Source organism: Hypoxylon fragiforme (assembly GCF_022984875.1).
Source record: "Hypoxylon fragiforme strain CBS 206.31 chromosome Unknown GGS25scaffold_8, whole genome shotgun sequence".
Lineage (NCBI taxonomy): Eukaryota > Fungi > Ascomycota > Sordariomycetes > Xylariales > Hypoxylaceae > Hypoxylon > Hypoxylon fragiforme.
The window spans coordinates 233288-257657 of record NW_026054763.1 but is presented as its reverse complement, the minus strand read 5'-3'; the positions used below and the strand labels follow the sequence as shown (position 1 = coordinate 257657).

Below are 24370 nucleotides of genomic sequence, written 5' to 3'. Positions count from 1 at the left end.
ACCTAGTAACCTTGGTAATAATAAGAAAGAAAGAAAGAAAGAAAGAAAGAAAGCGACAGGCTTTCGTCGACCCCGTGACAAGCGAAGGCTGTAACTATGTAGTTGTGCATTAACTACATACAGTACCTAACCAGCACGTGGCAAGTAAGGTAGGTAACCTACATACCGATGTACGTACCTGACCTAGGCAGCGCATAAACACATCGCCACCACCATCCAAAAAACCGTTCCCAGCTACATACAGTAGCTATAGGATCCATGTCCATGGTATATGCATACCTAGGTAGGTATATATGTAGTTATGTGCTGTATCTACATACATATCTAGAGTCTAGACAGAAAGCACGGGGAGAGTGGATGGATAGCTTACAGTACCTTGCTTGCCTGCCTCGGGTATCTACCTATTCGTACATACCTAACGCATACCTACCTTACCTTACATACCTACCGATAGTATGTACAATACATAACTACCAGGACGATCCAGGACCAACAAGAAAGACCAACCAGAATTCGAATCCGATGATCGGACTTACATACCTCCCTCTACGTATGTAGGTACTATAAGTACTTCGTACCTAGGTTAGTTATATGTAGTTATGCACTAAAGTATAGTACAATACAATGTATACTATACCATAGTTAGTTATAGCCTTACAAGTAAACAAAAACCTCATCAATCAACCATCGTGAACCAACCAACCAACCAACCTAATATGCGCATGAAAAAGTGCGCGTGTCATTCACTCATGAAGCTGGCAGGCTAGCCCCACCAAAGAAAAACGCCCCAGATCAAGGACTACATACCTAGTTAAAGAAATGTTGCCTAAAATAGCAAATTAGCAGTCTCTGGTTGGCTGGCTGGCTCTGGCTTTAACTAACTAAGGTTAGTGTAACTAGTTAACTAGTTAGATGGATGGATGATTGGGGGCCGTTAACGCTGGTTGATTCGGCAACTACATAAGCAGTTAAATAATAACCCTAAGCACGTAAGTTACCACCTCCACCACCCCTTTTTGGGAAGAAGAAGGGGGGGGGGGGGGGGGGGGGGGTTGAATAATTGACGATGACTCACCGGCGGGACCACGGCAACCAAGACCATGCCATGCCATGCCATGCCATCCACTCGAATCCGTCTAAAAAACTAAATAATTTAGTAGGTACATTTGATGTACTGTACGAGTAGGCAATCCAATCTAACCTCACATCAGCAAATTACAGGGAAGGGGAGGGGGAAAGTTTATGATATAATATGATACCCGATGCTGGTACTGTATGTAGCATCTCAAAAGTGTGTCTTGTCTGGTCCCGAGTCATCGTATAAAATGATTAAACGGATGGACGGACGGACGGACGGACGGACGGACGAGCGGACGGATGAATAATACGGATGAGTTAGATGGATGAGATGGATGAAAAGATCTGATCCACACTTCAAATCCTGTCAGTATTCAATACAGTCTCTCACACAAGAGACAATGGCAAAAGGACAAAATAGCACTCAACATATTCATTTAGAATGACTTTCCCAGCTCGAAGCTTATTTCAGAATTTCATGCTATCTGCGAGGTTGTCTTCTCTTCCTCAAAGCTCTCTAGTAGAATGCTTTCTTCAGTTGTACTGTTGTACTGTTGTACTCGTAGCTTGTGATAATCGATTGCCCAACACCTTTTCAGGCCAGATAGGTAGAATTAAACAAATGTCTTCTTCTGTGTGCTGTCTCGTAGCTACTAACACCAAGGACAAACGGCGCCCGCATTTCGACGGTTGCCACATATCGATCGGCGGTTTCGCGGGTACGACTCTCGTTGCTGGTTAAAAAAAAAACCCAAGCAAAGACAAGAAGCTTTAACATAATGCGGCCGGCTCGAGGTAATGCACATTGCGCCAGTAGGTATTGTGCCAGTTTCGCCTCACTACTCCTCCGCTTCCCCTGCCTACCTGCCTTGCCTTGCTACCTTTGCTGCTGCCACCACCAAACCATTATTGCTCCAAATCATCACTATGATTAAACCCCCGAACACCATTATAAAGAGTAACACATGGATCTCCCACACTTGACTCGTACACAAGCAACTACCCACCTTACCAGTCCCGATATGCTATGATCCTGGAAATGCATACATCGAGAAAATACGTTTTTTTTTTGTTCGCCCATGCCTTGACCGTCGTCGAGGTTCTCTATAAATATGTGCTTTCAAACGTGGTATCAAGAACCTCTCGAACCCCTCCCATTGTAAAACAAAGAAAATAGTTGAATATTGTCACAAGGGCTGTTCGTCACGGGTTGCGCTGTGCTGTGCTGTGCTGTGCTGTGCGATGCGCTTCAGTCCAATTTGCAGGGGACCTAGTTCAGGATGCCTTCCCACATGCCTGGTCCACCTGCACCACCCACCGCAGGATGTAACGTGGGAATGATATACGAACGAGCTTCTGCTGAGCAGCAGACTCGCTTCCTGCCTCCACTAGACGATTGAACCGGCGTCTGCTGGTTTTCCAGATCCGTAGGCGTACGGCTGCGGGATAAAGAGTCGGACCATTCCTTTTCTGCAGCCCCATAGTATTGATTGCTCAGCATCTCGCGAACATTCTCCTGTAAGGAATTGTCGATAGATAGTGGTCGGCTACGCTTCGAGCCAGACTTCACGCTAGAACGTGGTTGAGGGTTCACCCGGTCATGGTAGCTGTGAAGCTCCTGCAGAGCGCGAGCCGCGTTCGTGGCATCGTCCATTTCGCATACTCCCCGTGTCAGTGGAGTCTCCATTGACATTTGTGCGAGATCCTTTCCCACCGGGCCGGTGTAGGATTCAGGGGAGGATGAAATGAAATTCTCCTCGTAGTCTTCGGGTACCGAAGCGATCACGGGTCTTAAGCTATACCTCTCACTGCACAGCTTCGCGTATCGGCATCGCGCCTGAACGTCTAATTTGACGGACGGCGCGCTAGCCAACGACGAAGCTGATGAGATAGAGGATGAGCGAGACGTTCGTGACGAGTCAGAGATCATGGACTCCGGTGAAGACGCTGTCGAGATAGAATTGGCGAGTGAAGAACGGCGTGTTGAAACGTAACTCTGAGGAGAGGAAGTGATAGATCCAGGCCATCTGTCCAGGTTTTGCGAAGCACACACGTTCGCAGCTTGGGCCATAGCGAAACCCATCGAACCTTTGCTGCTAAGTAAGCAGGATGCAGCGCTCGCGGCCGGAGTGCCAAATCCGATCGATTTCGGTGTGAGGCGAGGAGTCGGAAGTAGGCCTAGAGCCGGAGCCAGGCGACCCGGTGTATGTACCGGAACGGGCTCCATGACATATGGAACGTTGTAGATTCTAGGAGTGGACGGACTGCTCGTATAACTAGGTCGATCCGCATGAAGCGATAACGATGATATTGGCGAAATCGGCGTTGTCTCTCTTACTTTTATAATCGATGGGCTTACGGTGATTAAATCTTCGATATTATCTAGCCCCGGACGGAGCTTCAAAATTAGGTTTCTCCAATCCTGAGTCTGCTGTTCTGAAATCTGAGAGCAGACCGACCCAGAAGAAGGTGGCTGTGATGGGGTGTTCTTGAGAACAATTTCAGTCCATCGTTTGAAGACATCGTCTGTGATATGGATCTTCCAGTTTACGGCAATGAGGAAGGCCATTTCGTTTTGGTTGATTTCTTGCGTGGCAAGCCCAGAGATTTTGCTCCAGGCCCTTGCCATGTAACTTTTGTCCTGCAAATACTTCGAGGCGAGAATCAGAGCTGCCAAAAACATCCGACGACCACACTGCAGAACCCTATTCGCGTGTACGTCATCGGGCTGTTCCATGGTAAAATCATGGTCGGGCACATGAGGCTTGATCAGTATTAAATAATATAATGCAACTTGCAAAGTGGAATAACTCGCGCGAGACCGGCGCAGCGTTTCCTGAATGAAGGTACGCAGAGGTAGCACGGCTTTGTGACCTAACTCGTGCCGGTGGAAAACGGAGGATAGTGGCCAAATCGTTTCGACAATTTGGGTCGCTGAATCTAAATATGGTGGTTAAGCTGATGCGTGGGGTTAGGGGGGTTGCATCGTTAAAAGCTTACCGACGAGGTTATCGACAAAGTTGACCTTGCGATCGCTTTGGCGTACCAGAGATGGAGGGCATCCAGTCCTGGTAGTCGCACCACTGCTGGTGCGCCGCGGGTTTTGCCGAAGTTCTTGTGGAACTTCTGGCTGTTGAGGTGGTGGTACCGGCCAGCAAGTGCTGGTTGATACTTGGCTGCATGATACATCGAGTTGGGGAGGCAGAGACTGCCGGTACGAGTATGAATCGCATTGTTCCGACGAGTTAATCGAGGTGCATACGGATGAGGAGGTATCGTCGGAGGATTGAAAGGATGCTTCGGACCAGACCGAGGCGGAGGATGAGGAGGCGGAAGAGGCTATAGAGGGATTATAGAGACCATTTTGGGAGGATTTGATGAAGTCCAGCGAATCATGTTCGCTGCAAATCATCTTGATAAGGGTTGGAAGATTAAGATCCTAAGATATTAAAGCCTCCAGTCGTCGTCGAGCAGAGTCAACTAATCAGATCGTTTATAGAAATCTTATCGGGTGGGTGGCTTCGCAACAGCGTAATGGGCTATTGTAAAGTCGTAGAGGAATTCGAAGAAGCTAGGTAAACTTCTAGATGCAAAGGCCTCTAGCCAAAATTTCACAAACGATCAAACCGGAAGACAGAGCAGGACAGACGACTGGAGTGGAGGATATACCTAACGCAAGCTGCATTGTGTGGCTATTTGTTTCTACCGAGGAAACAAAGGTAGAAGGGCGAGACAGAGGCAGTTGCGCAGCTAGATTCGCATCGAGCTGGGCCCCTACCCTGTTGTTGTAAACGTAATACGAGGCAAAGACGAAGAAGATGGTTTATAGACTGTGTTGTAATAGAAGACTGCGCAATTCGAGATCGGACAGTAGGCGCGTTTCGGACGATGGAAACTGCGGCAGCAATGGGGTATCGGATTGGTCGATATGGGCTGTGTAGAGGAGAAGATTGATTATTGATTATGCAAGGTACGACCTGTAACCGCTGTCTACTACCGATGGAACAAGGCGCATGTGGTGTGGCTTGTAAGTCTGGTCTGGTTAACCTGGTGGAGATGGGGACGGAGACAAAATAAAGGACTTGAATGTCCTTTTTAATATGTTATCAAGTAATAACCTGAGGCGAATATAAAATAGGCGACAATATGGTTATGCGTATAGGAAAGGAAGGTCGATGAGTCGCGTGTTCGAAGACCAAGGGAAACGGGAGGCCAAAGTGAATGATGAGGGTGACAGGGTGCGGTTAATGTTAGTCTAAAAAGTGGCCTTTGGGTACCTATTGATGACTCTTCTGTTGGTGTGAGGTGGCGAAGACAGTCTGATCATTACCACTATGTGGGCTGTTTGTACAGGTGGTCTTTGCTCTCCAAATCTTTTAGGGGGTGGTAGGTGCTGAAAGAAAACCCCGGGGCCTAAAAATGGCTTAGAGGGCTTGGAAGGCTTAGGTGGCTATAGTATATTGCCCAAATGGTGACTAGTCCGCCGAAGGGGGAGTTGAAGGTTGCAGTGCCCTGTAAGTTGGCTTGTTTGTAGTGCTGGTGCTGGTGCTGGTACGGGTACTGGTACTGAATCCAGGTTTGGTTTGGGGCCCGTTGCCTCCTAACGATTATAGACTTGTATTAATGGGGTTCCCGAGTGACTTCCAACCTTGAACTAGCACGTTGCCAGGAAAAATGACGGTCACACGCGTGGAAGCCTGGGAATGGGTCCAGATCCAACGGAAGTGGCAACCAGCCAAAAAAGAATTGGGAACAAAGGGGTGAGGGGAGATGGAGATGGAGATGGAGATGTTAGATGGAGATTCCGTGCGAACAGATCAAAATGAGTATAATTAGACAGGTATGTACGTCAGTTAAGTGTAAGTCCAGGTATACCGTATGTAAGGTGATGAAAACAGCGATCCTTTTTTTTTTGGTATGTCCTAGTGAGTAATCCAGTGGCGCCTGATAGATACCTAGATAGATAGATTGATAGATAGAGTTTCGGCCTTAGAAAGAAAGAGGAGAATCAGAGTAATAGTAATAGTAACAAGTGATATGATAAAGGACTGTTTGCTGTCATTAAAGACTAAGGATTGGAATATTTGAATCGGCTTCGTTGCTGAATTCTTCAATATAGTTTTTGATTTCTTCCGGGTCGAGAGAGTGCAAGTCAATGCCACTGTGGACCAAAGGTAGAAAAAAGGCAATCAAGAGAGATAGCACATTTGAAGATTGAGGAGAGTTTTTTTCTTTTTGCTGAATAGAACAAGGATATAGAATATAAAGAGAAGAAAAATGTAGTAAAAATTAGCAGTAAGCTAGGTATTGGTTCTACACAATACTCGAGCAGACCTTCAAGGAAGTCGCCTTGTCGTCGTCTAAATCTTCAAATCGAACATTGCGGCGGCCTTGTTCGATAGATGAGAAGAAAACGGGAAAGGACGCCCGACGCTTGGGGCACCGACGAGTTTTGAATATCCAGTTCGGCAGCGCTGGATGGAGGGGGGGGGACCCAGTCTTGGGGGTCTTGGAACTCCTGGGAATTTGGGAATACGTCGCAGCCCGCAGCCCGCATGCTATGTACAGTTACGGTCAAGAAGGATGGGGAAATCAACCATGAGTGAAATCGACGGCTCCGAATAGGCACTTGCATAAGTTCTCAACCAATAAACATCGTTCTGCCACTTCAGAAAATAAGGAGTTAAACTGGGGCTTGGGGTGGGAGCAGCAAAGGACCTAGCAGGGAAGAGAAAATAATTAGATATGGTTGGATAGATAGATTAGTTGGAGTAATGACGAGCCACTCAATGACGAGGCTAAGATGTTTGGAAGACCACCCTTCCCTGTATATGTAGAAACTCTCACACTACATCGGGATTAGTGGTCATAATTAACAACATTCTCATTGGATAACTATAAAACGCGATGGGTGGCCACATAGCAGTACACAATCAAACCCCTGCCCCGATGTGCTCTAGCGTCTTTTCATCCTTCCCATACAGTTTAGCGGTGCTGCAAGAATGGCTGCAAGAATGGCTGCAACTTGTAAACTTGTACCCAGGTGGCTGCCATCAATTGCGACCAAAATTGCCAAGGACCAGCAAAACTTGAAAGAAATAGCAACAAAATGGCAGTTGAGGAAAGAGTCATTCATCCCTCCCTTTCACCCACCCAACCAGACCTTCTCATTAATCCCCGTTCTCCAACTCTCTTCCCTTTTCCCTCATCACTTCACTCTTTCCCTTTCCCTTTGCTTTTAGCTCTGGCTTTTGATTTGGCTTTTCTATTTCAAACCCTGCTATTTATCCTGCAGCTACTTGTGGGATTGTGGGATTATGGGTACTTGTTAGAGGTACCTACATACATACATACATACATATATCTACATGTACATATGTTTGTGATGTTGTTGTTTTTATCAGATGAACGGCTACTAGACGGCTACATATCAAACCTATCATTATCGTCATCGTCAAACATGGACTGATATATTAGCAAGGCAAAGGCAAAAAGGGGTATATACATATGTATGGATGTTTATCTGTATGTATGTGTATATGTATGTATGTAGGCGCGCTGTGCTAGGTTGCGTTTTATTACCAGTGCCTACATGTAACTACTATCGTACAATATGAACAGTACATGTGGGATGTATTACTCTGCAATTCCAGAGTATAAAAAAATACATACATCCAATTGTATCAAGCTTCGAAGTTTGCTCCGACTAGCCTAGATCGTTGCCACCGGAAGGACAGCGGCAGCACTGGACACTGGTGACTTAAGTGTAACAGCCACTGTGAAAACTTTTTTCCCTGTTTGAGATCGAGCTGACAAGGTCGATACGGGATGTAGGTAGTTTTCATGAATACGAAACTCTGCACTGAACCCCTTTAACACGACCGGACTAGTCACGATCCAACGGCAAAAAGCAACTTCTACCTATGTATGTAGGTCCTACATATCTAGCAAGTATATACATATCACAGGTCTTCCTTCGTACGGATGGTTGACGTTCAGATCTGGATATCTCTTCTGAACATAGACAAGTCTGACAGTAACCTCCAACAGTTTCCGTAGGAGATCAGTCACGTCACGCAATCACTTCCTGCGCCATGCCTCGTCAGCCTAGGGTTAGATCGTCTTTACCTCAGCCTTTTACTTCCTGGAATTTATTACTATTTTCGTCTCAACCTCGCAGCCTTATATTATTCCAATTGCAATGTTGTAGTGAATGGTCTACCTACAGATACTGCCTACCTGTTGTCTGAAAGTTTGCAAGGCGATTCGATGCCAAGTCGAGGCTTGAGCTATCTATTGCCGCATGTGATTGAAGCACTATATGCAGGTAGGTAGGTAGGCAATAATACATATCTACACTTATCATCTGGTCCTATTCATATCCATACTCCATATCCATAGATATCAAATTGCTTGCGATGCCTGCCACTTGTGCAACTTTACCTATGGCAACCATTACTTGTTTCGGGTAGGAGTCATTCCGTATCCGCCTTTTGTTACGCTGTGACAGGCCAGATTCCATCATCGAGCCAGGAACCATTTTGTCGGGCGCGACTTAGGCATACCTAACGGGCGCTCTAACAACTAATGAACAAACGAGCTTCTCGTTTATTTTTATAACAATATAATAGTACTATGAGTCTATGACTATGTACGGTCAGATACTCAGATACGGGTTCGTCTTTTATCTGAATTAGCCTGCGTGATACTCTTTTCCAGACGTTGTTCATGATCTAGAAGTATGACACATTTTCGTGAGATTATCAAACTGCAGCGAGGGGGAACCAGGACACCCCTGAATATTTCGTACACACCTCGCTCTAGTCCCGACTTGGCCTCACAAGAAGTGAGTGACATTTGAAGTTATTAGGGGCAGTAAAATACTAAATCAAAGGCCCCTAATAAAGTTCCCTTACCACACAGGAAGGAATACCGTCTACTTACAGTTGGGATATTAGCAATTTAGCAGCCCAAGAGCAAACGAATCGCATCGCATCCAACGTTTCCGTTGGCATCATCCACTGATCTATGAAAAGTATGGTACCTGATAATGAATTTTTAGGAAATCTAGTTAATCTACACTACATACCTACATGTATGTGCCTATATCTAATAACAATGATGCTTCACACAATGCATACTGCATACATACCTCCATACTAGGTACGACACCTTAAAGCGGTAGCTTGCAGTAGTAACGGGAGGACAGTGGCCGCCACTAAAGGCCTACCGGCCGATAACATCGCCAACGAGAGTGAAGAAGGTCTCAAACAATGAAGCCATTCCACTATGCAAGGTAACCCCATATTTTAGGCTATCCTCAGGCCTCAAAGGAAGGCATATCGGTGCTCACAACAATGCAATATGAAGACAGCAGGTGTTCTCGGGAAGCCAGACAGCGAGGACAAGACGTCGACAAAGAAAGAAGCAAATCAGCCCGTAACCCTCCCGGCGGTCTTCCGATCTCTCGAGTTAGCATGTTGCGAAATGAGGGGTGTATGACTGACTGACTGACTGACTGACTGAACACTGCCCACAATGCGCAATCATCTGTATCAGCAGGGGTGCATCAAAGCCATATCTCGAAACGATTTTTTTTTTTGGCCCTCCAACAAGTTGAACTCACATCCATACCTACATACCAGAGTACATACATAGTTAGTATAACCTTTTTTCTCTCTCTCTTTGCCACACCAACCAATGAGACACCAGTCACAGCCCAGGATTATGGCGATGAGTCAACCTGGGAGAGAACTCACTCACACTTATTAAGTTAAAACGGCGACTCCAATAATCCGCTAACACCTATCACGAATCACACCTCGCTGAACCCCCCAGTCGACATAAATGATTCAGCGCGAGATCGGAGTAAGACAAACGTGACTGATTATGCCTTTCAGGGATGGTGGGGGGGTTGAATAGGTACATGCCTACCTATCTAGATTCTAGGATTCTAGGTCCTAGGTCCTACATAGGCAAATGGAAGAATAAAATCGTGAATGTCTGGGTCATGCTGAAATTCATCACCAAGCAATCTACAGGAGGATAAACCCAAGCTGATGGATGACAAGACTGACTACATACCTACCTACCCAAGACTCAAGTAGGCGACGTGGAGGGTATGACGAGGTCGGGGGGGGGGGCTAACATACAAACATCGGGGTTACTTGACCTTCACGAGATCAAGATCTAAGGTACGCAAGGCGCCCCCCAAGCGGATAAGCCATGTCCAAATTCTACCCTACCCTATGGGCCTATGTAGTAAACAAACGCTTGTACAACACCATAGTTACACTAACAAGTGTATGTATTGTACATATGTAACAAAAGTAAAAAAAATTTTAAACAATCAGATGAGAATCTCACGATAGTCACATTCGCCAATCTACCTAGCCTAGGACCTAGCCTCCGCGACTCCATCTATTGCCGCGCGGTTTTTCTTTTTTTGTTTTTAGAAAGAAAGCTATTACACTGGAGTTACAGTGTACACTAAGCTAATTATTTTATTTTTATATTTTCACGCGTTTATTGCGAAATAACTGATGTCGTTTTCTGTTTGCGATGCGAAATCTTCTTCACGCTCCGCTTTCTTCCGAGGATTTCATTCGGTGTTAGTTAGTAGTGGATATTTTTCCCTCTTAGGTACTGTACCTGGATCCACGATACGTGTTTGTTTGCCACATGGGAGAGAGAGAGAGAGAGAGACCGAAACTCGGGGTTTCCAGAACGAATGGATCGCGGTATAACTATGTACGGGCGACGGGCCACAATATCTACCCGAAGGTTTGATGCCCTTCTCACTGCCCAAACGGCGGGAAAGTTGACTCAGCGCTCCCCTCCCTAGGGCCTAGGTACCAGGCCGGGCCGAGCTACTACATAGGTATGGAGCTCCAGGTTTCTGGCGTCATCGCAACAAAACCCTCACGAGGCAAAAAAACATCAACCTCGGCCATCGTCGAAATATGCACAATTGTAGGTAGGTAGGTAGTAATTAACTAATGTTAGGCACATTCGCGCAAGGGATGACTAACATGTTGAAATAACCACGGGCATGGTTCCTGATCGATCCCGGCGTCAAGGCCCAGGGGGGTGGTGGTTGAGTTCACACACACGCGGCGTGCTCGCCCAATTTCGGACCTTTCAGCTGTATTAGGGAGACTACACTAGACGATAGCCCTGCCCAATTTTAGTTTCGTGATGATGTGTACATACTGTAGTTACTCTGTAGCGTACATAATAGCACGACGAGGGTTTGTTGGAGGTTTGTTGTCTATTATTACAGGTAGACAAGGTGGTAGGTATGTAGCCCCGCCGAGTAGTTTACGCTTTGAGTGCTGCTGCGCCATTCTCTTCCAATAGGAATCGGTCAGCATGAGTAATTGTTAACTATGTATGTATGTACCGCCGAGCCAACCCATGTCCACAAAGACGACTTTTTTGGAGGGGGGGTTGATCTCGTTGACAGTTCATTCATCTTCTTGTTTACTAGTCTAGATATGAGTTGGATCTACAACGGCACGCCTCATGCTAATGCTACATACATATCATCTGGAAAGGTCGAGAAGGTGGGAAAAATCTCCGAGACATCTTCTTCATATTAATCACGAATACGTGAAACCTCGTATGCACAAATGCGTACTGCGGTCGAGAAACTAAATTGCTCAGGACATAGGTCTGTCTGTATGGGGTTTAGGGATGAGGCTCGGTAGGTACATGAACTATGACACCCCGTCCGAAATAAGGAAGATCTTCAACACCTAACCCTCCTCTATCTCCAATGTTTGCGGTCGCTATCGCCGTCGCCGTTCCCCATACTTTAAAGAAAAAAATGCCTAGTTTAGGTATCTGTGCTCCGTAGATTTCAAGGTCAAACGACGGCACCGTCGTCGTCGTCCAAGACCTAATCCATTGCGCGTCCCCGTGATCCAGCCTCTTACCATGACCGGCTTTGCTTAGAAATCTCTGTACTCACCTAGGTGGTTTTACCGCAATACAATTAGTTAGTTACAATCGCAATTACATTTGCATCTTCGTCACTGGTGAGGCTTGGCCCCAACGCATGAATGGGGTCCCCCTCCCTCACTTTGACTACAAGTCCCTCCACCATTTACACACCTCTATTCCATCAATCAATCAATCAACCAACCAACCAAGGAGCCTAACCAAGCTTCGGGAACCACGGACATCCATCTGTTGACCTTGAACGGTCTTCGCGCTCGTCCATCTGAACCACTAGCCAGTGCCGTAATCTATATTACAAAGTACTGGTTTGCATACCTGATATATTGCAATCTGGTTGCTTACGAGTGCCATTTCATTTGGAAATACGGATGTAGCCTATGTACGCACAATACCATACCATCTAGTCACTGTATTACTCACGGCTACTGCTAAGTGCATGCCTGCCTATCATCCTACATAGGTATGTACTGTAGGTAGGCACATACCAGCCTGCCGTAGGCTCATACGGCCCCCTCCCTTATCGTCGCCTCGTCAGCGTAAGGTATGCTCCAGCCAGCAGCATCAGTTTGGGAATTCCTTTTCTTTTGGTACCTACCTAGGTTAGGTTGAAGCGATTAGACGCCTGGAGGTTTACGACGAAACACTCTTCGCAGTATGATATAGGTACGGGCACACACGACGACATGACATTTCATCGCCAACATACATAGGTACCTGCCAAGTAACTAGTATCGACCAACTGTTTTCGGGTTTTCAGCTCAATCATCTGAGGAGCCACTCCCTTGGTCCACGAGGAAGGCTTCTTAGGTTGGTATACACTACCTACCTACTGTAATCCAGGTGAAGTCGGTGAGGCCCACGATCCCTCGACCCCTTCCTTCCCCCCTCCCTCTTCTTCGGACTTAAGCTGCTGTTGTTGGCCTTTCATGAGCCACTCGTCGCTGGTCACGATATGCTTTCTTTCTTCTTCTTCTTTCTTTCCTTTTTCAATGATGGCTCTGGGGAACCGAACCGTTCCCGCCCACCATCAGCCGTAGCTGTCATCCAGTCATTCCTACCCCCCCCCCCTGGCGAAGTCAACGTCCCAAGTTTCTGCTTCTCACCAGTAGGTTAGTCCCCCGCCTGTCATCATCTATACAGTGGGCTAGTTATTAGTGGTAGTTCTCTCTGCGACCCGCATGTAGTAAGCTTCGAGTATTTGCATAGATGTGCATACGGCTGTAGATCCGATGCGAAACGACCGATGCTAGTGGCCCTGTCTAGGGAAAAGTTCTTCCTAGGCAGCAACGAATCCTTTGATTCTTACACCGGTACCTGTACTTCCTTGTGGGACTACTACATATGTAGGTAGGTAGGTAGGTTAGGCATTTGAGTCCGGGGTTTGGGATTAGCTAATACCGTGTAAAGTCAGATATAAATATTGGTTCGTTGACCGAGGCAAACGGCTTTACGGGAGCCCTACGATCTGGGTGTCAACTTGCCCCGTAATGCGACGTTGCTTACTTACTTGGTATACTGCATGTAGCTGAATCGTGAAGCTGGGTTTATCGAAATCTGTAAAACACTATCTAGGTAGGCATCGTCGATGAGGCTGGCGGTAGGAGAGCCGGTGAGCCTGTAGGTTCCGTACTATACCTACTGCGACCCTAGTATTCACGATATTTGCGATACTATCGCAAGATGAGACTATTACATCCCTACCTACCTAGGTACTTAGATATCTCTGACTATTCAGGATTCGCTATAGACTGCATACTAAACCCCGCTGAAAACCCATTAAACTCCTAAATCAATGAATGATGCGATCGTGAGACAGTCGAATGTTTATCCATATAAGTTACATACCTACCTACCTGCAAAGCCCAGCCAACCTAGGTACACTGACTTTAAATCTACTAGGCGCTGGCGTCATCGTAACCAATTAGGGGCTATTTATTTCTATTTCCATACGCCTGGCCCCTTGGATCGGATAACTATGTAATAGCCAAGGCGTCAGAGCTTTCATTGTATGTAATATGTATGTATATTGTACAAGTACACTATGAAGCTAGACCGGCCTATCAACAGGCCGATAAAGGTAAGCCGCCAGGAGGCGATAAGAATGCGAATCTTGGATCCGAGTTGCCCCCAGGTTACTTACCTTAGTAAAGAGTCTTAGTAAGATACCTACATTCGATGCTATGATTAAGTCCTCAACAACTCCGATGGCATCGGATCGGATCGACACCTGCCCGCCCGAGGAGTCCGAGACAACCTCCCGTGAGTCCCACCTAGTAACATATCAAAATGCATATGTACAATACAACCTTCCTAGGTTAGTAGGTTAAGCCGCCATCAGACTCATCGTAATAATATAGCCACGACACCAATATAAACCACGCAACTTGCACAACCTCTCTCGCGCGCAACAAACGAGTTCACATGATCGCGACATGATGCGGGGCGGAGGCAAACCCGTCCTTCCGCGGTCGTGCGTGTGCACCGCGAAACTTCTCTTTCCTTGTCTCACGGGCGCCCTGCCCTTAAAGCCGAATCTATATGGTGTATAGTAGGTACGAAGTACATAGGTAGGTATGTGATACACTACCAGCACGTGAAAGCAAGAAAATGCGGCAATGTTATGTAGCTCGGCTTTGAAAGGATATAGGTACTGTATTGTACAGCACACGCGGCTTGTGATCTGATCTGATCTGACGGACTTGACTGGACTTGCGGGGCACGCTCATACATCCCGTGTATACAATACAAGCCCTAGAAAGATGACAGATGACAGATACTGTACATAGGTACACAGTAGATGCCCCTATGCAGGCAAGTTTGCGGGGAAGAAGATATATCGATCTCTTGACCGTCAGAATCTTTGCGGCGGCGGGGATAGGTAGTCTGTCGTCGTCGGGCCCCCTCCTTCTACCTGGTACCCATTAATCTATCGCCTACCTACTCACCTACCCGCCGGCGCGCTAGGATAGCCACGTTAGCTATTTGCCCCTAGCGACCTAGGTGTAGGTAGGTAGGTAGCCACGCCGAAACGTGGACATCTATCTGAGTCAACCCATCAAACGATCAAATCCTCATCCTCGTCTTCAGCCGAGAGCGTGAGGGGCGGGGGGCAAAAACAGTCATCGGCGTTACTACCGACCTAGTACACAACAACAACAACAACAGCAGCAACGAACCTGTGGCGAGACAGAATGGCCATCGCTATTATCAGCGAATCGGGGGGCCATAGTCAAGTTTATTGGTCTAGGTTGGTATCCGTAGGCAAGCGCGTAGGATGTGCGCGTGTTCTCGTGACTGGGTGTGCCAGGGGTGTGTTATGGTGGTGGTGGTGGGACTCGTGAACCAGTGAACCTAACCTTAGGTGGTTTCGAATCCGAACGAGGACGGTGAGTCACGAATTTACAGTTACAGCTAAAACCAAAAATAAAGCCGAGATAGGTTTTTTTCCTTCTTTTTCTTTTCTTTTCTTTTTTTTTTTTTGGCGGGTGTTTGGGATCATTCCTGCGGAGGAATGGATGATGCATGCGCGTTGGCATTTTACGCGCCAGGCCAGACTCATTCTGAGTAATAGTTGCATCATATTTGGTCCGGCGATTACACTAGGTATTGTATCTACTATATACTTACCGACGTTGGCGCGACAACGATATCGTACACCTATAACTTAATGCTAACACGGGTTTCATACAACACCTGCCCAGTCACCAGCATTGTGCCCGTTGACAACTTCTGCCTGCTGTTAGGGGTCAGTCGGACTCCGGTGATTACCTCCTAGGGGCATCGGACTTATCTTCGTGGACCTTTTCAGGGGTAATAGAAGAGGTCTTGTTACTTAACGAGCTGGTGCCTACATACATATCTACTGACACAGTCAGCGATGGGGAGGATTTGACTCCTGCTAGGCTATCGTAATATGATAGAAACACACGGGCTAAATCGGGGAAGGGTAGATGAAGATGAGCGCTGTGAAGTATCTGGAACGGCTGCCTGCTAATTTGTTAATCATAACCCTTTATGTGAACCTACTCAATCTGTAGGTATATACTAGGTAGCCTTCAATAAGACGATAACCCCTGATCTGTTATGGGAGTATGAAAACATACCTGCCTAGTATTAGGTAGACTTTACCACCACTCCCGCCAGACTGGCACCGATAGCAGGCACGTAGTTATCTCACTCCATAGCCCGTCGCGAGGTGCGTTCCAGCGGGGCGAAGTTCTCGCGCAGCTTGGATGCCACCTCGATGAGCTTCATGTTCATAATCACCTGCTCTGCTGCGTCAGCGTATCGTGGCAACGACAAGATACGCCTGAGCAGGTCCGCAATGTAGGTATGTAGTCATCCTGGATGACGCCGCCAACCCGCAGATCCGTATACGATTTTCCGAGATAGTCATCCTAGCCCTCGTTGCGGGAAGCGCGGGCGATGAGCTCGAGGTCTTAGCAGAAAAGGAGGGGAGGAAGGATGCGTAGACGGCGCGGCGTAGGCTTTCTATGAGGCTGTCCTTACTTACCCTTGTCCATATCCTGTGTCTTGAGACGTCGAGGTTGGGGGGATCTGCATATTCTCGGCGGTCTTCAGCCTCTGCGCTCGGTTCCCGCTCGCTGCGCGGAAGATATGGTCGGCTGCGATCGTGGGCGCCGAGACGTATCGGCGCGCCGCGTCTGGAAGAGCGTGCCCTCGGAGCTGTCGCCGTCCTGCACCACCTTGTCCTGAACATCGTCTAGAACGTCCTCGCCTCTCCCTTCTCCGTGCGGGTCACCTCGGGGTGTCTTCTTGCTCCGACAGATCTCGGAGCCGAATTAGAGTCAGGTAGGTAGGTGTTTCTTAGCTCACCCTCGGAGTTCCGTCTTTACAAAGGTCTTCCCGATCTCGTCGTAGGGACTTGTGAAGGAAGTTCGAGGCCTCGTAGACGGTGGAGAGCATGCCGTTCTCAGTTTCACTGTGCACCATTTTGACATGGTGGCCAGCACCACGAGGGTCTAGACGTGAGGGTTTAGCGCTTCGTGGGGAAAATAGGGGGTGGGTAAAATGAACGCGTAGAATAAAGAGGTCTCAACATTAGGCCGAAAGCCTTTCGAGTAATGGGAGCATGAACTCAATAACCTCCTTGTTCCCTCTGGCGACATACTGAGACCACGTCTGGCTGACTGCTAACCGCCGCTGACACCCATGACAATCCACTTGATGCCTCTCGGCTCCAGTTTTCTTTGTCGTCTTTTTGTGTTACGACAATTCTCGTTCCCATCATCGAGGATGATATCACCTGCGTGCAAATCACCCTTAATCTTCTCCAACACATAGTTCGCCGGCCAGCCGTGGGTGATGGAGAATATGAGGATGTGCTTGAAGGAATCGATCCTGCCCTGGAACGTTATGGCCCGTTCTGATATCTCCCGTGCTTGGTCGACGTTTCTTTTCTCAGACATCCCATACAGAGAGAGAGAGATGTTGAGGCCATTTTTGGAGAAGCCGAATGGCATCATGGTGCCCATTTTTCCGGTCCCCACGATGCCTATTCGTGTTATTTGGCCGATATTTGGGGTTGGTGACGGTGTGTATGGTCGCGAGTGAGGTAATTGATATAATTCACTAGGTTAATAGGTAAGTTGAGCATATGGTTGCTTACTGCCTACCAACAGGCGAGTACTTTATATTGAGCCAGTTGATAGAGGGTAGTACACACCATATATTTTGATTTATATTAGTTGGGTACTGAGTCACACATTACATACAATTCCTGTTTGTTCTAGAAAAGGGGTTCAAAGATTGTATCGGCTTCTCTCTTTTCGAAGAGGGGCAAATCTTTCCCTGGCTACTTACGTACCTAACCTAGTACCTAGAAGAAACGGAAGGTTGAAAGGAATATATTAAAAGGTAGGTATGGGAAGCTGCAGAAGATCTTTCGACTGAAAAGTCTTAAACAAAGGCCCCTGCAACGAATGGGACGGCACAGGGAAGCGGTGGTTCAAGATCTTCGAGGCGGGGCACATCGCGGCCGGGGTCCCGGGGGCGATCGACCCGGGCGTTCCCAAGGGTCTGGGCACGCACGGCCGGTCGTGGCACAACTACTACATCAACGAGGTGCGGGTTCCCGGCGCGCTCAAGGCCGGCAACTACCTCATCCGCCACGAGGTCGCCGACCTGCAGGACGGCTTCAACCACTGGGCCTACTGCGCCCAGCTCGCCGTCCCTTCCGACGAGTACCTCGCCGCCTTCCTTCCCCGGCATCTACGCCACCGACACCCCCGCCATCTTCCCCGCCGGCTTCATCTCGCCCCCCCTCCCCCTCTGGTAATTATCTTCTACGTTGTAGTACTTAAGCATGCTGACATTACCTCCTCTCACCAGAACCACACAATGGCCGGCCCGCCAGTAACTATCGCCTGCTGACGCGCGAAGTAAACGATATCTCTCCTGCCTCTCTATCTCTGGAAACGTCGGTTTGGATTTCATCCTACTCCATCCATTTAGTTATCTTGACTAAAGCAAACAGCGGCCCCCCCCTTCGGCGTCAATTGTCCCAGCCGCGGCTTAGTTTTTCTAGTCCAACCAGGTAGCAATCCTCATGGGCGACAGAAGGATACAATTCCTACCTATCCAATACCTATCTAGTTGGGTAGGTAGGTAGTCATGGCTACCTTCTGCTGGCAAAAGGGGGGTGCCAGTTGTAAATAAACTAGCTGGGCAGGTACCTATCTAACCTAGTATGTAAGACATGCTCCTATTAAATCGAACAAGTCCATGACATAAACTCCATCTCATTTGCCAACAGGATATATACCAAATACCCAAGCGAGAATCTACAAAAATGGGATCGTCCAAGTCAATCCACTTTAGAGAAGGGGTAGGTAGACAACCGTTTACCTGCCCCAGTAAAAACCCAATTGCCGGAATCTTCACGCCAACACCTTAAGAGTAGAAAGCAAGTCAGTGATACTTCGATGAAATAATATTATTAATTCCTAGACCGCCTTCTCTATGACCCTGGGCTTTTTATATGAGCTTGCAACTGCTTATTTGTCCAACCCGAGGGTATGGATCCTTTCTATGAAAATAGGAACAGATATCTTCAAACCCCCTGGGCTTGGAATTTTCGTTCCTGTAAGCACCGAATGAAGGCCCGCCAGATGTTACGAATAATGGAATTCGCACTTCGGCGACATTATATAAGATAGATCGAGTATGCTGGGGGTTAGCCGTTCTCGTTGGTATGAGGAAAAGTAAAAGCGGATTCGTATACATCATGATTAAGTTGGTGGTTGATAATACACCCAACTTCGAGACGCAAGCTCATAGCCATTGTGTGATTCGGCATGTGACTCGCGATTATAGTTCGTTATAGGTCCTTGGTATGCTATTGCTCGATCATCAGATCTAGCACCCACCCAACCAGACTGGGTGTCTACAAAAGGCCTCTTGAGATGGCCAGTAGACTGCCACGTTCGTTGTCGGTCGATTGAGCGTATAACTATGAAAGAAGGAACCTTTTGCGTAGAGAATGGCCCTTCTGCTTTTTTGGTGTGCGAGTTGGGGGCATTGTAGACGTCGTCCGGGCATCCTACATCACGGAACACTCGCCTTCTTGTTGTTTGCCAATCTTACTGCGAGAAATCCGTTCCCGTTGACGGGGTCCATTCCTACCGGATCGCTTTAAGTCCTCTAATCGCTCGCGAGCCTTCGGGTAATCTTGACCTATTAGAAAGTTAATATGGCGTAACCTAGGAAGGACTATTTCAGGGCCGATAATCCCCAGGGGTGAGGGGTGAAACTTACTCGCTGCTCTCCAATACCAACGCTTCGCATCTTCCATGTTAGCAGGAACACCGATGCCAACTTCGGTGAAATAACCCATGGCATACTCTGCCTTGGCCAACCCAGCCTGGGCTGCCTTTCTAGCCCAGAGATATGCTTCTGTATCGCTTTGCTGCAAAACACCCTCGGTTCCTGTCAAATACCAACCGGAAAGTGCCAACTCAGACTGGTGTTCCTCCTGCGTCGCTGCCCGGCTATACCACATTATGGATAGACGGGGATCGACAGGACATCCCATGAGGCCGTACTCATAGGCGCACCCCATTCTGAACTGACTAAATTTATAGCCAAGCTGAGCTGCCTGCTCGAACAATTGCAAGGCATATGCTTCATCTCGTACGATTGCGTCATTTGGCTGTGCAGACTCGTATAAGAGTCCCAGCTCATGCAATGCATGAGGGTTCTCTGCGTCCGCCCGCTCTGCCGCTCGTTTCAGCCAGCCGACAGCTTCCCGCGGGTTCTTAGGCTGACCAAGCAGTCCCTTGAGCATGATCATTCCAACCTTGTACATCGCGGGGGTATCGCCAAGCGTCGCAGCGCGCTTGTACCATTGTATCGCCTTTAGGGGGTCCTTCCGTGTTCCACCGCCCTCATCGTTGCCAAGTTCACAGCAAACAGCAGTTCTGTACGCAGCTGCGGCATTACCCAGCTTCGCAGCAGACTGGTAGAGTGTGAATGCTTCTTTGCTGTCGTTGTCACCAAACATGCTACGGCCCATGCAGTCAGCCATGAAGAACATAGCTTCAGAGTTCTGCGCATTGACCAGTTTCTTTAATATCTTGTGTGCGTCCATCACATAACGTTCACGAGACCTAGCTCTTGCTTTAGGATCAGGCAGCCTAGGAACTAGAACATCAGCTGCCTCAATGAGCTTCTTCGCAAGGCTGAGAGCAGACTGCTGGTCGTTTGGGTCATTCTTGATTATAGACCGCAGACGTTCTAGCTCGTCGGGTGTGACCGGGATCTTCTCAGTGACAGAGGTTGGCCGCCCATTTTGCGGTGGTGGCGGCGGTGGTTGGATACGGCCTTGCGCCCCGGCGGCTGCGGGTGGCGTACCGCCATTGTAGTTACGAACTGGGGTGGGCTTCTCGTTGAGATTTACCATTGAATTGGGCATCAATCCAGGCCTAATGGGTGCCGGATGACCAGAACCCGGACCGCTCTGGTGTGTCCCTTGCGAAGTACGCCTCATGGCGTTCGGGGCGCTTGGCAAACCTGAAAACCCGGGCGTAGCACCTGGCGGCTTGTATGCTTGGAACCCCCCTGGCGGTACTGGTGGCATATCACCAACCATCTCAAATACGGCCGCCTGTGGTTCCCGTAAGTTTGGTTGAGACTTGGCCCTCGACATTTCGGGCTGACGCGCAGGTCCAGGCTGTGGCGTTCCTGGCTGAGGTATTCCAGGCTGAGGCACTCCGGGTGGACCGGAACGCATATGTTGGTCGAACGACTCTCGGGGGCCTTGGGTAGGGACTGCATCAAAATCTGGTATGTCTTCTCGGAACTGATTGTTAGGCGGGTACTGTTCGCCGCTAACTCTCTGATCATAATATGTATCATAGAATTCGCCAATAGAAGTCCGGTCTGGCTCATCGTTCCATCCTGGTGGTTGAAGCGAGCCGTCATGGTACTGGCCCGGAGGACCCGGAGGACCCTGAGGGGGGCCTTGTTCGGAATACATCCTCTGGGGTGGTGGACGATTGCCCGAAGCCGTAGAAGGCCGGGGAGGGGGGAAATTCCGTCCAGGGTGTCCGTAAGGTCCCGGAGGTCCCGGAGGTCCTGGAGGTCCACCGTAAGCGGCGCTGTCGATGCGAGGTGGCGGCATGGCGTTCCGCATGTGTTCATCATTTGAAGACATCGTCATACTTCTGCCCGGTGGCCCATATCCATCTCTTGAAGGCGACATCGGGGCATTGTAGCCATCACCCTGGTAGCCATATCCTTGGTCAACTGGCGGTCCTCGTCGCGGGTCAGGATATCCTTGTGGTGGCGGTCCTCTTCCACTCCTTTGACTATCCATAGATGGACGTCCATAATTCTCCATTGTCGGCGCTCTTCTTGGCCCCATTCCTGGTCCAGGTCCTCTTCCTGGTCCCGGATTGCTCTTGGGTGACATACCCGGTCTCCCTGCATGGATATCCATCCCGCCCATTCGATTTACAATATCAGATTCTTCGTCGAGATCTGATCTCCTATTATGCCCGGGGAATACGGGAAACGGACTGCCAAAATCCTGATCGTTGGGGCTGGTGATGCTTGGCGCATGCCGGTTCGCTTTAAAACTTAGCTTTTACCAGGTATTAAAGTACTCGGGTTCCTTACCATTAGGATCGGAGGTATGCGACCGATCCGGGAGGACTGGACGGCCACCTCGGCCGCCTCGGCCACTAGGTCCTCCTCCTCCTCCACGTGGAAATGGGGGGCCGCGCATCGGTCCTCCTCTCCCTCCAGGCCCTGGTGGAGGACGACTGTTGGGTCCCGGAGGGCCGTACATATCACGTGGTGGATATGCTTGATTTGGAGGTGGAGGTCCTCTACCGTAGTTCATATCTTGCGGCGGCGGGCCGTAATCCTGCTGGTAGCCATTGTCATATCCGTCGTAGCCGTAATCGTAATCGTCATATTGGTATTGTTGCGGGGGATATCCATCTCTCGGTGGCCCACGGGGTGCACGCGCTGCTGGTCCCGCGTAGGGACGTTGCTGCTCCTGATATCCGCCGTTGTATGCCATCTTCGCATTCCAACGCTCGCTTTCGAAGCAATGTTTTCCGTTTCACGAGCCTTCAAGAGATGTTGTAGGATCGGTAAAATGCCTCTTGAAACTATAGTTGGTTCGAGACTATAGCCTTTTCCTCCCCTAGGCACAGCCTTCCTTGTTGTCGGAACAGCAGTAAGGGAGCGCGGTCGTAGTAAAGTGTTTGTCGAACTATGGTGCAAATATGTGCTCAGCAACAAGGGACGAGTCTTAATATAGAGTTAGTAGCTTTTGCACGGGCGCTACTAAAGTTGCGAATTTAGCAATAAAGACTGGTACCTGAGTGTTTCGGCTCAGTAATGATCGTCAGTTTCGGTAGGTCAACGTATGCAGAAATGTAGCAAGTATCGGTTCGGGATTGGTCGATGAGTTTCTGGCCAAGATGCGCTGCAAGCTCATAACCTTGGAAATAGTATAGGCTTGCAGCGTAAGCGCAAGTAAAGAATAGACACAGTCGTGGTAAATACACCACCAGTGCCGCTTGTTGTTGATGAGAGGCCTCTTTGGGAACGTCGGCAACGCTAGAACATTATATAAAGATAATATATTGGTGCCGCAATGGTAAATTAAGAAATTGGGGCTATCAATTACCAGCGATAGGTCAGGCTCGGTGCTGTGCTTTTCTGAAGCGTTGTGAAAGGTGACGCAGGTGTTGAGTTAGTTGAAGATTGAAAGAGAATGGGAACTGCGACGTTTCGCGACGATCCTCCTACAGGGACTGAATCTAAGAGTATTAGAATGTCAAGTTATCCGTAGGCCCTGGAGGTTATTGATGAAAGGAATGCACTAAGGTCAGCGCACGAACTTGTAAAGAAATAATAAAATAAAATATAAAGAATGAGCAAGAAACCCTTTACTACAAATAATTATGAAGTCTGCGCTGCAGTAGGGTATGGTAGAAGAAGATGAATAATAATAATATGGAATATGGGACGATCCTTTTCCTTTAGGAATTAGTTAGGAATTAGTTAGGAAGAAAGTTGTGAAGCTCAGTTCAGTTTTTGCAACATTGAAACTTCAAAAGAAACCAAGTCGGCAGAACCGGGATACATTAAAGGTAAATGGTAAATGTCGAGGATCCTAATACATCACTAGTCCTTCAGGTACTTGGCGTTACCTAAATGCGTACTAATTATGTATGTACTCCTTAACTTTAGTGTTACATATAAATGTAGTACTATCCTACTACGTATTGTACTACGCAGTACTTGGTTTAAGTGCCCCTCCTTCTTCGCCAAATATGTACCGGCTAGGTATTACTAGGTATCTACTAGGTATGTTACTATGTAGGTATTGTACTTGTACCTAGTAGGTAGGCAAGCCGCAATCTAAGGCAAGTCTAAGGTAGGTACAGCACCTGACAGGCTGAATCCTGACACTTAAAGACTTCAAGACAGGTGCATCGGCTAAGACATCCGAGGATTAGGTGGGATAATCAGCGCGCTAAACTATCAATTCATGAATGACATGTTCATTTCAATGTTAGATGTTCAATGTTCATTTAGCTCTGAAGGTTACAAAAGTTACCCCATTACATTCGGTGTAGGTAATGGTGATGGAGGGGAACATTGAGTACTAGGTACCTAAGCTGCTAAGGGCCTTAAAGGCTAAGGTAGAACTTGAACTGGAGGCCTGAGAATGTATCCATTATATACATATATGCATATCAATGATCAATGCGGGTAATGTCTATACGAATATTCGAGTTCTTCCTTAAATTTCTAGGGTTTATCTATGATTCTGTGTAGGATAAAACAAGGA

General features: G+C 48.0%; 6 protein-coding genes across 6 annotated transcripts; 3 read left to right on the top strand and 3 right to left on the bottom strand.

The window, feature by feature from the left end:
* Positions 1-1591: 1591 nt before the first annotated feature.
* Positions 1592-2315, top strand: GGS25DRAFT_502039 (uncharacterized protein; the record flags this gene model as incomplete). Its single annotated transcript, XM_049261989.1, has 1 exon — positions 1592-2315. A coding segment is annotated over one exon (228 nt), but the record flags the coding sequence as incomplete, so codon positions are not given.
* Positions 2316-2347: 32 nt separating this feature from the next.
* Positions 2348-4489, bottom strand: GGS25DRAFT_524285 (uncharacterized protein; the record flags this gene model as incomplete). The annotated part of the gene is made up of 2 exons (XM_049264573.1): positions 2348-4017; positions 4078-4489. 2 exons carry the CDS (start codon positions 4487-4489, stop codon positions 2348-2350), a joined length of 2082 nt encoding a protein of 693 aa, XP_049113580.1.
* Positions 4490-6979: 2490 nt separating this feature from the next.
* On the top strand, positions 6980-7990 carry GGS25DRAFT_502036 (uncharacterized protein). The gene is made up of 2 exons (XM_049261988.1): positions 6980-7907; positions 7968-7990. The coding sequence occupies exon 1, from the start codon at positions 7187-7189 to the stop codon at positions 7544-7546; it is 360 nt and encodes a 119-aa protein (XP_049113579.1). The 5' UTR covers positions 6980-7186; the 3' UTR covers positions 7547-7907; positions 7968-7990.
* Positions 7991-16381: 8391 nt separating this feature from the next.
* GGS25DRAFT_533689 (uncharacterized protein) lies at positions 16382-17527 on the bottom strand (the record flags this gene model as incomplete). Its single annotated transcript, XM_049265698.1, has 3 exons — positions 16382-16829; positions 16876-17021; positions 17198-17527. Coding segments are annotated over 3 exons (689 nt in total), but the record flags the coding sequence as incomplete, so codon positions are not given.
* Positions 17528-17550: 23 nt separating this feature from the next.
* GGS25DRAFT_533685 (uncharacterized protein) lies at positions 17551-18765 on the top strand (the record flags this gene model as incomplete). The annotated part of the gene is made up of 2 exons (XM_049265697.1): positions 17551-17593; positions 17969-18765. The coding sequence occupies 2 exons, from the start codon at positions 17551-17553 to the stop codon at positions 18430-18432; spliced, it is 507 nt and encodes a 168-aa protein (XP_049113577.1). The 3' UTR covers positions 18433-18765.
* Positions 18766-19600: 835 nt separating this feature from the next.
* Positions 19601-22585, bottom strand: GGS25DRAFT_524281 (uncharacterized protein; the record flags this gene model as incomplete). Its single annotated transcript, XM_049264572.1, has 3 exons — positions 19601-19734; positions 19816-22128; positions 22177-22585. 3 exons carry the CDS (start codon positions 22583-22585, stop codon positions 19601-19603), a joined length of 2856 nt encoding a protein of 951 aa, XP_049113576.1.
* Positions 22586-24370: the final 1785 nt, after the last annotated feature.